The sequence below is a fragment of the Lotus japonicus genome, chromosome 4, assembly GCF_012489685.1.
Source record: "Lotus japonicus ecotype B-129 chromosome 4, LjGifu_v1.2".
Classification (NCBI taxonomy): domain Eukaryota; kingdom Viridiplantae; phylum Streptophyta; class Magnoliopsida; order Fabales; family Fabaceae; genus Lotus; species Lotus japonicus.
The window spans coordinates 49,128,301-49,141,632 of NC_080044.1; the positions used below are offsets into that span (position 1 = coordinate 49,128,301).

Genomic DNA, 13,332 nt, shown 5'->3' on the forward strand with positions numbered 1-13,332 from the left:
TACAAATTTGCAGCAATTCTCCCTTTAAAAGTGCGTTAACTTCGCGCTTTAAAACTTTAGGTGCGTTTAGTGCGTGCGTAACACACTTTAGGTGCGTTTAGTTGCATAAAAAAAATAAAAAACGACAGAAACAACTCCATACAGTTGAAAATTTTCAAAAACGATAGAAGATGGAGGTTGTGGTTGTGGTGGTGGCGGCGGTGTGGTGGCGGTGGTGGTGGTGGGTGGAAGAAAGAGGAAAGAGGTAAGGAGAGAGGAGAGAGAATGTGAGGATGGGGTGGAGATTTTTTTATATTTTTTTCATTGAGTGTATTTTAGTATTTTTGCACTTTTTGAGGAGTCCAAATAGATATGGGGAGGTCTGAATAACAACTCCCTTTTGCAATTTAGCCATCCAAGTATAGTGGAGCATCAAGCAATCATTTCCAAGGAGGAATTACTCTTTGCAAAAAATTCAATTGCTATTGTTAGAACTTGACTCGTACTATTCCCTGCGACAGAACCAAACCCCGCACCCTAAGATTGCTCAAAGGAAGCGTCAAAATTAATCTTTATCGTACTAGCTTCAGGTGGCTGCCATCCTCCAATGGGTTGCTGATCTACGCTTACACTTGCTACAGAGAGGACCAAATCTCCACCTTAATGATATTTAGTATTTATCAATATATTTTCATTTCATCATGATACTTGTACCATCAAACAAGCACGACATACACCATGTGACCCACATTTTTTTTTCTCTATTTATCTTTCTCGATCATATCACATGTATCGCTTATCGCTTATCCCTTTATTGTTTTCCATATTAATGGTATCCTAATTCTCCTCCTCTCCTGCTGGGATTTGAGTTTAACACCCCATCCATTAGGCCCCACGCCCCACCTGAAGGGGCGAAATTACCAAAAAACCAGTTGATTAATAACGGTAAATGATTACCCGACACTATAACGGGTAATCATTTACCGATCGTGTTTAAAACATATAAACTCGACAGTTTGGGTTTTGAAACCCATTATTTCAAAACCCAAATTTCCCTCCCCAAATCCCACCCTCTTCAATCTCTCTTAAAGCTCGGTTCCACCACAGCAATCTCCCTCAAAGGTCGGTTCTAATCATCATCAAAGCTCCCTCAAAGACCCATTCCATTACATTCAAAAGGTAAGTTTTGATTTTCAATGATTCTCACATTTCATGTTTGAATTAGGTGAATGCTTGAACACTAGGGTAGTTGATTGATGATTAGAGGTAGGTTTTGTTGTGTTTTGTTGCCTGAAATTCCATGAAATGAGTATGGGAACGAGTGGGGTGCATTTGGGTCTGCTCTGGGTCACTGTAATATCGGAAAATCAATTTCCGATATGATAATGGAAAATGATTTTCCGATATGATAATGGAAAATGAATTTCCGATATAACAGTGCAGACTTCCAAAATTTATTTCCAATATTTAACCATGGCATGTATTTAACTTCCAGGATTACTTTGCTGATTTGTTGAGAATTGGAAAAAAGCAAGATAGATTTGAGTTTCATATTCTTCATGTGTTGTAATTAGGAAAGTTGTTTCTTGTTTTTGTTTGCTTGTGATGATGGTTGCTTGACCTTAACACAGCTAGAAATTGTTAATCACATTCACATGCAATGTTTTTATTTTGGTACTTCAAAATAATTAGAGGTTTTAGCGTCTTGATATAGAAATGACGGTTGAGTTAGAACTTACAAGTTGTCCTTTTTGTTAATTCTCTATATTTTCCTTTTCATATTGTTAGTTGCTAAATGATTGGTTGGAAATTTCCTGATTAAGTAAAAAAATGACTCACATATTGTTAAATTTGTTTGTTTTGCACAGATAGCGAGAATGAAGGGCGGGAGGAAGAGGTCGCGACATGCTTCTACTAGTGAGGATCCAGCGGATCGACACGAGCGCTTGCATGCTTCTACCAGGCGTGGCGACCATATTGCAGCCACTCAGGCGGTAGAGGCTTCGGCTCCGTCTCCATCTCCATCTGCTACTCCAGTCGGGGCTCCGTCAGCTACTCCGGCTCCGTCTGTTGCTAGGGATGCGGCTGAGCTGGATCCTACTCCGATGGCTGAGTTACCTCGTCAAGAGACATCTGGCGAGGAGTCTTCTTCTGAGCCTAGTGGCGAGGAGTCTTCTTCTGAGGTTAGTGGTGAGGAGGAGGAGCCTCTTATTCTCCAGGAGGAGATTGATGCTGCTGATGTCGTGCCAGAGGAGGGGGCACATGGCGGTGTGGATGACCTCATCCAGAGGGTGGCACCGTTTCCCGGGGGGCCTGAGGATCTGTCGCTTCTTGCGCATTTTCCCGACCACAAGGCTCCTTGGACGTGGCAGGCACTTCTACGCACAGACCCGCGGTACGATGACCGTCGGACACTGAGGGTGGCCACTGTTGGGGGGAAGGTATGGAACCTCCCCTGTGATGGCGATTCAGAGGCCCATACACATGTGCGACAGCTGCTGCAGCAGACGGGTTTGTATCACCTGCCTTGGTGCGGGTTACCGGAGACAGACCCACCTCTCATACTGGCCCTTGTTGAGAGATGGCATGAGGAGACGAGTAGCTTCCACATGTCGTTCGGGGAGATGACTATCACCCTGGACGACGTGTCGGCTCTTCTCCATCTTCCCACGGGGTCGAGGTTCTACACGCCGGGCAGGGGGGAGCGAGATGAGTGTGCAGCGCTCTGCGCCCAGCTCCTGGGAGGATCTGTTGCTGATTATCTTGTTGAGTTTGAGGCGGCGGGTGGCCAGAATATCCGGTTCCTTACTATGAAGGTCATGTATACGTCTGCTTTGGATGGTATGTCTTAATCATTACTTTATTAAGTTGTATTTATTTTTAGCGTATTATTAATAACTGTTAACTTAATTCATTTCATTGTAGAGCACCGCTATGAGGATGCTGCTAGGATCTGACTTGTGAACCAGCTTGGTGCCACCTGCTTTGCCAGCAAGAGTGGGGGTTACCACACTACTGTCTACTGGATCGGGATGCTGGAGGACCTCGCTCGCGTGTCGGAGTACGCGTGGGGTGCGATTGCGCTGACATCGTTGTACGAACAGCTTAGTCGTGCGTCCCGTAGGAAGACAGCCCAGATCGGAGGGTTCACCTCCCTCTTACTGTCATGGGCGTATGAGTACATATCCAGCAGCGTCATTATCAGGACGGAGGTACCCGACTACACACAGGACCAGCCTAGGGCGCAGCGGTGGTCCACGTCCCGGATCGCGCATTCCGGACTCGATGAGAGACGAGTCATGATGGATGAGCTTACATTAGATGATATCACATGGACCCCATTTGAGGACCATCGGGCTATTCGACCGCGGGATCCCAGGGCCCTCTATTCCGGCTACATCAGGACACCTTACGGCCGGTCTGTGAGCCGACATCTACCGGAGAGGGTTATGCGCCAGTTTGGCTACATACAGGACATCCCTCGACACCCCTCTGAGATCCAGACGACGGGGTCCCTTGCTGAGACCGCAGATGCTGCCTATGCTGAGTTTGAGCCGCACCTCCGCCCTCAGGGGATCCCTACTACATATCCGGGAGAGGCGGTGGAGGGTTACATGAGGTGGTATAGCAGAGTGTCCTTTGTGTTCATCATCCCTGAGGATAGGAGGGAGGAGCTTAGTGTCGTGTTAAGTTTGGATTCTAAACTTGTATATTATTTTTATCCATTCAATTGTGATTTTTGTTAATGACATTTTTTTGTATATTATTTTTATGCAGTCTGCTATACGTAGGGGTGTGGAGTTGTTGGAGCAGTCACTGGAGGTGCCAGGTGCTCTTGCTCCAAGGACACAGCCCCGAATCCTCACTGAGAGGGCGCTCGAACTCTTTCGACGGAGTTCCTTCGTTGGTACCCAGGGAGTTGCCTTTTCTGCTATTCGAGGAGCCGCAGCTGTGGGAGGCAGAGCTCGTGGAGGCAGAGCTCGTGGAGGCAAACCCCGTGGAGGCGGAGCCCGTGGAGGCAGAGCTCGTGGAGAGGGTGATCCTGGAGAGGGTGTTCGTGGAGGTAGAGCTCGTGGACCCAGAGGTCACAGGGGGCGGGGTCGGGGAGAGTGATTTTATTACTCGTTATGTGGGATCCATTGTTATGTATATGTTAGGACTCTTTATGTTATGTTATGACTCTTGCCTCTTTTTATTTACATGTGTTCTATTTTTAGTCTTAATATTATGACTCTTATAATGAAAAAAAACAGTTACAACGACAACATAAATAATCCAAAGCATGTAATAATCCATGACAATAAGTTAAACGGTTACACAACCAAATTAAACATAAGCAACACGGAAAACAAAATTATTCCTCTGTGATATCGATGAAGTCATGGGGTCCGCAATCTTTTGGGAATACCTTCACTAGGTTGGGCAATGTTATATTAAGATAACAAACAGTTCATCTAGGTGCAAACACAACAACCTGCAAGTGAATTGCATACTTTAATCAAACCATGCTTAGTTGTCCAAAAAATGCAGCAAGTTTCATGTTTAGGTTTCATACCTTTTGGAGAACGAGAACAGATCCAACAGTTATGTCATTCGCAAATTCACTGTGGGTAAAGGCCTTGCGATGGATGCTAGCATCAACAGCACCCGTGGGGTCCTAAATTTTTGAAATCGTTTGAGAAGTAAATAAGAACGGTTAGTCAAGGGGGACCAAAAGCAAGGCCTTACAAAAGCAAGGACAAGACATACCTTGAGGGTAACTTTCGCATCTCCGAACCCATTGGGAGTGCAAGATTTGATAACAGCAACAACATTCTCCACCCTCTCAACGTTCGCTGTCAGAGAGCCCAGCGGAGTGGCAATTCCCCACTCTTGCAGGGCTGATAGCCAAGCATGTGAGTTGAAATCAGGATCGGTTTCGGTTGATCCGTGATCTAGCACACGCCTCACGATTTCCTGGGTCGGAATGAGTGGTGTGTTAGGGGTGGATCTACGGGCATACATGGCAGCCTGGATGGCGCCAGCCGGGCCAGGAATGAGAGGACGAGAGCTGCCAGAATTGTTGCTTTGACGTTTGCAATGGCGGACGAATGGATTTGGGTCTTGTTCCATTGTGTAGAATGAAGAGTAAGAAGAAGAGGCAAGACACAATAGACAGGAAGATGAGGAATGAAGAGTACGAAGAAGAGGCAAGACACAACAGAGATTTATAGCAGAGCAGAATGGTCAAAAGATTTATGGTGTACTGGTGGATGGTAGAAGTGTGGTTGGGGCTGGTGGTTGAGAGTAATGTCAGGGTTGGTGGTGGAGGGTAATGAAAATGAAAACGACAAGACCTTCATAATGAAATGTTAATGACAAGACCTTGATAATGAAATTAAATGACAAATGAGCTATACTATTCAACGTACATCAAATTAACATTACCAAAAGTACACGCATGAACCTGCCAATCTACGATGATGTCTAAATAGTTGTCATTAACAACAACCTGTGGATAAGGGCCACAAAATTAAAATTACAGAGAGTTTACAAATTAATATTACACAATACAAGAACATTCAATCTGTGGTGATGTCCAGATAGTCCGCATGACCACTAAAAGCACCAAGCCAAGCTTGGAATTGTGCAGCGTACATGTCTAAACGTGGACCATATGGGTTGCGCCAGTATTTGGAGGCAAGATCAACATGCCAATCCCACTGGGGAGCAATAGTCGGCAAATGATGTCCAGGAGTTAATTGGAGCTACATTTTAGAGAATAACCATAAAATTAGATAACTTCCACATACAAAAATTAATCGACAAGCTAGTAGGAAACTAAAATATTAGTGTATTTGGTCAAAATATACCTGTACCCAGTGATTTGTCACATGTCCAATAGCTATAACAGTATGCGCATCTCGTGGACCGGCTCCTATCAGTGGAAAGTATGTGTTACAACCCATAGAGGATAAGGATACGAGAACCAATTGGTACTTTGTGGCAACAAGGTATCCCATCTCTGACAGTTGAAACCATTTGTCAGGGGTGGCCGGGTCACCAAGAGGAAGAGTGAGTCGATCATGTAAGCCATAAACAACATTTGTGCCCCACATCCTATTATACATTAACACATTGGTCTCAAGTTCTTCTAACAATGAAGCTCTAACCCAAGGCCAACCGTCCTGACCGGCGGAATGCCCCAGTAATGCAACAATGGATCTATAGCCACAGTTACCATCATCCTCAACATCTGTAATTGTGTCAATATATGGATGGAGAAAGGCTGGAAAGTTACACATGAAATGGCTTGTATCAGACTTCTTCACACGCTTCTTCCTCTTTGCTGGTTGTGAAGACTTATTTTCCTCTTTAATCTTCTTGTCATTAAGTTCAAACGCTGAAGGATCACGAGTCAAGGATCCTATTGCTCGACCCTTGGGTGGTATTGCTCGACCCTTGGGTGGTTTGCTCTCCTTCAACTTAGGAGTGCGGTTGGACTTTATCCGAAGCTCAGGAGTACATAGTGTACTGCTTTCAGGACAATATATCGCCTGAAGCTTCCTCCTTACCATACTCTGCCCTCCAGTATCCAAAGAATGGAAATAACGTGTCAGTGCCTCAACTTCTGGGTGCATCTCTCCATGGTTTAGTCCGCAAATATCTGAGCTGCCAGTATCTGCAACAGGTACATGCTCCCAACTTAGGCTCTTCCAGAATGGATGAATGGCCTCGTACGGAATCCTCTCATAATCTGCAAGTTCACAAACATGTCACATTGAATCACAAATATAAATAATTGGAAGTAGTTGACAGGAGAGTGGTTGACCGGTAACCTGCAAGTTGACAACCGCAAGGTAGTCCATGAGTCTCTCTCAATAAGCAATCGCATCTGCCGCCGTAGGACTGCATTCTTGTCAGTTCAGCATCAATGAGTTTCAGGCATTTGATTGACATAAATCCCCTAATATTTGTGTAGAAAGGGGTCTTGAAAAGGTGATCAATTTTATTCATACTGCGCTCAAACAATGCTACTATCTCAGTGTGACGATTGATGGTCAAACTATGCGACGCATCCCATGATGTGGCCAGGTCACCCTTACTGTTCCGCAACATCAACTTCAAGCTGGCATGTGCACCTTCAGCCCTGCAAACCAACAACGCGCATGTAAGAATTAATAGTGTAATAATCTATGAAATGAAATACATATAACAAGTCATAACATAATTTTTGTACCTGTTACTTGTTGTTGTTCCAAAATGCATCACATGATTTGTCCATGCCTTGGCAAATTTCTGCTTGTGGACAAACCATGTAGTAGAACAATAAGTGGCAAATTTCAACTTGTGTTTAAGTTTGCACATGTTAAACAATTCAATCCAATGAGCTTCAAATTCTGGAACTGTTGGAGCATCTACCAATTCGGCCCACTTGTCCATAACCTCTTGAGCAAAATCATCCGTGCCAACATACTCTTTGCATTTTTCCAAAACACACTTGTTGATGTGCCACAAGCATAGTAAATGGGTAGTGGTGGGAAGGCTTTGTGAAGCAGCACTCAATAAGGCAAGATCTCTGTCCGTCACAATCACTTTAGGCAACCTGGATTGGTTAGAAATTAGAGACTTCATACACTCCAATGCCCAAATGTAGTCCTCTGTGCCCTCACTACCAATGTAGCAGAATGCTATTGAGTATGTTTTATCCGTGGAGGTCAGGCCAACAATCTCTAGCAAGGGTAGATTGTATTTGCTGGTCTTGTATGTGCAATCCATGATCACTACATATGGGAATGTGTTGAAAAGTTTGACGGCATTCGGATGAGCCCAAAATATATCTCTAATCACTTCTGATCCGGGTTCATTTCTTTCGAATTGAACATACTTCTCATCGTCCAACTTCTTCAGCAAGTATTGCATCTCTGTTAGTGACCCACAAACGGATTGTCTGAACCGCTTGCAAACACCATAAATTTGTTGGATGGTAGTCAAGTTTGAAGGATCTTTTTCTTTCAAGGACGCCAACATCTTTCTAGGAGGAACCCAAGTCTTAGCCTGATTTATCACGTCCTCCTTCTCCTCACTATTCAGTCGACCAGCGTAATTGTGGCCAAGTAGTGACTCAGCTGTGAGATGGATGTGTCTACCCTCCATCACCTTCAACCACCATCCTTTACCATCTTTCGTACGTCGTCCTTTTAGCCTAAAAGGACAACCTGTCTTTTGTGTTGACGTTCCTTCAACAAGATCAGGATCTCTGTAGGGAATATACACACTATGCTTCTCACACCCCAGAATGACATATTCTTTTCTTCCCTTCGCACCACTATCAGACTTTGTTGTCACCAAAACAAAATTATTTGCCATAGAAATGTCGCGAACCCATTTCATAAGATCATCTTTCAAAGGGAAACGCTGTTTCAGGATAAACAAGGCATAAGGCATAAAACAAGGCATAAACAAAGCATAAACAAAACAGGAAAAAATTTGTGCAATGAGTACCTGATCAGTCTGATACAAATGAGAGACATCTATAGATATAATCGGAGGTTCAACTGGTGATGGTTGCTCCTCTGGATTATCATTTTCCAATCCAGCAGCATGTATCAATTGTGATTCATCAAAAAAAAAAAGGACTCTGTCATCCCTGGAACCAAAACGTAAATCAATATCTGATACATTAACGGAAAATCAAAATCCGGTCCTATAACGGAATATCATAATCCGGCCCATTAACGGAAAATCATTTACCGATACCGTTCACGATACAACAGCCTAAATTACCAACTTAACTAACTAAACTAACTACTTAAACTAACAACTAACTACTTAAACTAACAACTAACTACTGAGATAAAGTATCAAAAAGCTAACAACACTTACCAGGAGTTTAGAGCTTCCCCTTGGTGGAGGTGGTGTTGGTGGTGGTTGTAACACCCCGATTTCGGTGGCGTCACTTTAGTAACCAAAAATCAAGTAAAGCGGAAAAACAGATATATATTTTTTTCTTCTTAAATAAAAAGACTTGTCGAAATAAAGACTCAACCCAATCGCGATTAACAGTGATTAATATACAATATAAGCACAACCCTCGCTGCAACTAAAAACATCGTCACGAGTGTCCTCGAGTGACGGAAAGTAACACTAAGTAACTAAAAGTGTTGCCCAACGGCAAACAAGTGCGACTCATAGGCAGAGTCATAAGTTTTATGAATACATTCCTCCAAGAAAGTAAGTCAGCCCAAAACGGCCTCCAAAAGACTTCCTACGTCCGACAACTCCCTGTGATCCCCATGGAAGAGAACCACAGGAAAAGCTAATAGTCGGGGACCTATCCTGCCCCAAAATGTGAAATGACAATCAGAGCTATGACACTGACACTCAACCTTAGTAGGCTCTAAACACCCATACCCTATACTTCCATCATCGACCCTCATCTGGTCTTGCATTCGGTCCGGGTCCACGTCGAAGGCTTAGTAGAGATCATTTCGCTCCGGGTCCTCCCCGAACGACGAACCATCACGAATCAGCCGTTGAACGTCTGGCAACAGGCCGACCGCCCAAACACAAACATGCAACCAAAGCCAAGGCGCTAGGGTCAACTTACAGTATACAGTAGATATACAACCAACATTTGAAGAATAAGGGGATATATATATGTTGTATATATACGTATAACTTATGTATTGCCTACCCTAAGGTATATACTTAGCATGTCATCAAGGCTCTAATAAACAATTCGATATTTGTTATCTCAACAGTTCAATAAATATTGACTCAACAATTCAATAAGGGTGCATGTATGCATGCAATGCCACATCAAAGGATGATCCCAACAATTAGGCATGTCAAGTCGATCCAACCCATCGGGTTGAACATACAGACTCGCACACGCAACAAATGACAACGCCAAGTCGGTTCACTCAATAGAGTCGAACATACGGACATTGCGCGTGTCCAATGTCTATCGCCGAATCGATCCAATCCATCGATTGAACATACGGATCCGCGCGTGTCGAAAGGTTATCGCTGAATCGATCCAATCCATTGGATTGAACATACGGATTCACGCGAGTTAGACGGTTATCGCTGAATCGATCCAATCCCTCGGATTGAACATACAGATTCACGCGAGGTAAAATGGCGATCGCTGAATCGATCCAATCCTTCGGATTGAACATACGGACTCACGCGTGCCTGAGTGACTACCGCCGAATCGATCCAATCCATCGGATTGAATATACGGACTCGCGCGTGTCAAACGATTATTGCCGAATCGGTCCACCCATCGGGTTCGGACATACGGATTCGCGCCGTAAAGTCGAAGATACACTCTCAGTGTTCTTCGTGAAGGCCCAGTCTTTCGACCGTCCTAACCCCGAGTATATGCATGATGCAATACAGTTAGCTAAACATCGAGTCGTCCTCGCTCGAACGTGTTTTAACTACAAATCTCAACTTAAAAGTACCTGAAGGTCAAAGTCGTCTTGCGACTAGGCTGTGAAAAGTCGGAGTACATTTTGCACTCAGTGACATTCCCATGGTCACGATGGTTCATCCCCGTGACGACCATCAAATCATCTAAGGTTCAAGGCTTTTCGACTATTTCCCGTTTTTCACAATCATTTCCAACTCTTAAGTATCCCTAAAGGTCTTGTTAATTAATCAAAGCATTTCAAGTTGAGTTAATCAAGTTATGAGGTTTATTATCGAAATCCAAGTTCCATAAGTTCTCAAGTTCCAAATTCTAACTATTCAAAGTTTCCCAAACCCCCCAAATATAATCCCGGGAAAGTCTAAGTATTTCAAAAGAAGAGCTAGGTCTCAGACCTCCGTCAGAGCCTGCCTAGGGTTATTCTTTAAACCCGAATGATCAACAAAATCAACTCAAATGTCCTACGCTCCGTAATCGCGTCAACGCGCACAATTCAACATCAATTCAACAATATCATGCTCCAATAAGCGATGAAACAATAATACGGTGCGGGAGCCGAAGCCTCTCAGAAAACCAGTAAACGGTCGAAGCCTCTCAGAAAACGGAGACACACGTCTCATATAAGTTCACTTGGCCGAAGCCTCCAGAAAATATTTTTCCAGTTCAAAGCGATAAACAATATTCAATGCAATCCTCAATATCAAGCAATATTCAAGTCGAAGTTATCGACGCTTACAATACAAATAGCTAGTAAGTAAGTTGCCCTAACCTCGAGTTGTTCCAATCTCGCGGTGTAGGTCTCCCTCACAAGCTTGTTCAGGCAACCCCAAAGTTTCCACAGTTGAACCTTTGAGCGAAAACCACAGAATTCAATCTCAAACAGTCAGAACTCAGCAAACAATAATTACTAAGGTTACACGGAGCATAATAAACTCCGAAGTACGATAATCTAACGCGATCGAACAAGTTTTCGAAAAGGAGAATTTTCTCCCCCCCTTAGTGGTGCTCACGGCCACACACATTAATTGTGTGCGCCGACTTTTCTTCGATCAAACTTGGTAGGCTATCATTAGTCGTAACTAAGGCGAATCTAAACTCGGAAAAATTATCGGATCGAAAACTGTCGCAGGGGTATTTTGGTCAATATTTTTAGCTCAGAATTTCAAAATTGGACAATCGAAAAACAAATTGGATGGGGACGTCACCAACGACATTTATGACGACTAATCCTACTAACACTAAGCTAAGTCGATAGTTTTCAGCCCAAAGGACGAAACTTTGTCCCAAAATGGGTATTTGGAGCAGAATTGAAACTCGACGGTAGTTTTTCGAGAATCGGCGCAATATTATTCGCTAAACATGCTCTTGGGCACGTAGGGAAGATGTTTAGATAGAAAGATGACGTTATCTGGATAGTTTTGCAAAAACCTCAAAACTAAGAGCACAGAAAGACATAGTGAAAAGCTACGGAAACGACGATCAGAGGTAAGGATTAGCAACTATACCTCGATACCTTCAAGTAGCAATTGTCTGAACAACGATCAAGCAAGAAACGGCGAAAATCTTTTCTCCCTTCCTCCTCCTTGAACTCGCGGCCTTGTGGGTAGAAATGGTGAAGGTTTTGCAATTTTTCTCATTTTCTTGCTATATATAGAGGATGGAAAAACGCGGGAAAATGAAAGTTTCGCGATTCCGATTTTTCCGGCTTCATTCTCCGTGAATTCTAAGATAGGTTTTGGCGACAGAATTCCAAAACTCAAAAGAGGTTTCTTGGAATTAAGATGAATAATTCAAAGTCGGTGTAAATCTATTTTACCCGATAAGTTACTTTTTGCAGTGGATGTCGGAAGAGAAAACTTCCTTCTGAAGAAAGATCGAAAACATCAAGAGAAATGGGTGTACGCGTGTGGAATCTTCATTTGAAGCTCTGAATAGAAAAAGTCTTCCTCGACCGTTCATTCTAGGTTTCTTGAACTATCATGGTTTTAGTTTCGGCAAACCTCCGATGATTGGAATCGGACGTTCGTACATTCTAGGGTTTCGCCTTGAAACGCTTGTTATATATGGATTAAGAGAAGTTCTAACATTTCTCTGAAGATTTTTGGAATTAGTTTCCATCGCGTCTTTAAGTGTAAACTAGCTATTTACTAGTGTTTTTGCCCTAGGTTTAAGCGTATATCGATCGTGCTATAACTTTTATCGATTTCGATACAATCCTTAGACTTTTCCTGAACTTTCTCCTTCATAAATTTATTCCATTCGATAAACTCTTGTTCAGGTTTCCCTTCACGATACATCGAAACCTAATCGTGAATATGAATTCAATTAATTTATTCGAAGCTTAAAAACTTGGGTCTCACAGTGGTGGTGGTGGAAAATGTGGAGATGGTGGTGGTGGTGGGAAGGTGAAATGTGAGGGAGGAGTGGAGTAATGGTGGAATAAGGTTGTGTGGGCGAGTTATGGGGGGCAGGTGGAGGGAGGAGTAATGGTGGAGGGGTTGTTGGAGGGAGGAGTAATGGTGAAAAGATGATCAAACTGCCAGAAATCATAACGGTAAATGATTAACCGATATAAATATACACATCGGTTAATGATTAACCGATATTGTTCTTCGTGTTCTGGGTAATGGTATGAAGGTGTTCATACAGAGGAATAATAACGGTTAATGATTAACCGATGTGTATATTTATATCGGTTAATCATTTACCGATGGGTACTTTTGGGATAAAAAAAAAGACTGGGGCGCGTAGCCTAAAGGGTGGGGTGCCAAACCCAAATCCCTGTCCTGCTCCTAGCCGACAACATTGACCACATCCTAACATGTGCAAATGCTGCTCATAGAGTGGAAGAGCTGGAGGCAAAGGTCTAACCTAAGCTGCTACCTTTTCCAAAGACAAACAAGGTCCACCAATTGGCAAATGCATAATCCCCCCCA

General features: G+C 43.3%; 2 protein-coding genes across 2 annotated transcripts; both read right to left on the reverse strand.

Moving 5' to 3' along the window:
* Positions 1-4,429: 4,429 nt before the first annotated feature.
* On the reverse strand, positions 4,430-5,267 carry LOC130712880 (uncharacterized). Its single transcript, XM_057562696.1, has 3 exons — positions 4,729-5,267; positions 4,535-4,636; positions 4,430-4,453 (listed from the first exon to the last, which is right to left on the reverse strand). Exons 1-3 carry the CDS (start codon positions 5,089-5,091, stop codon positions 4,430-4,432), a joined length of 489 nt encoding a protein of 162 aa, XP_057418679.1. The 5' UTR covers positions 5,092-5,267.
* A 145-nt stretch (positions 5,268-5,412) lies between these two features.
* Positions 5,413-8,362, reverse strand: LOC130714544 (PKS-NRPS hybrid synthetase cheA-like). The gene is made up of 4 exons (XM_057564452.1): positions 7,199-8,362; positions 6,798-7,108; positions 5,832-6,715; positions 5,413-5,726 (listed from the first exon to the last, which is right to left on the reverse strand). The coding sequence occupies exons 1-4, from the start codon at positions 8,350-8,352 to the stop codon at positions 5,541-5,543; spliced, it is 2,535 nt and encodes an 844-aa protein (XP_057420435.1). The 5' UTR covers positions 8,353-8,362; the 3' UTR covers positions 5,413-5,540.
* Positions 8,363-13,332: the final 4,970 nt, after the last annotated feature.

Bases quoted from the DNA above. Each gene is read 5' to 3' on its own strand.
- LOC130712880 (XM_057562696.1), bottom strand. From the start codon at position 5,091: ATGGAACAAGACCCAAATCCATTCGTCCGCCATTGCAAACGTCAAAGC. The intron at 4,637-4,728 runs GTATGTCTTGTC...TCAAAAATTTAG, and splicing joins ATGCGAAAGTTACCCTCAAG to GACCCCACGGGTGCTGTTGA. The intron at 4,454-4,534 runs GTATGAAACCTA...ATTCACTTGCAG, and splicing joins CTGTTCTCGTTCTCCAAAAG to GTTGTTGTGTTTGCACCTAG.
- LOC130714544 (XM_057564452.1), bottom strand. From the start codon at position 8,352: ATGAAATGGGTTCGCGACATTTCTATGGCAAATAATTTTGTTTTGGTG. The intron at 6,716-6,797 runs GTTACCGGTCAA...GTGAACTTGCAG, and splicing joins TTGCGGTTGTCAACTTGCAG to ATTATGAGAGGATTCCGTAC. The intron at 5,727-5,831 runs GTATATTTTGAC...TCTAAAATGTAG, and splicing joins TGACAAATCACTGGGTACAG to CTCCAATTAACTCCTGGACA.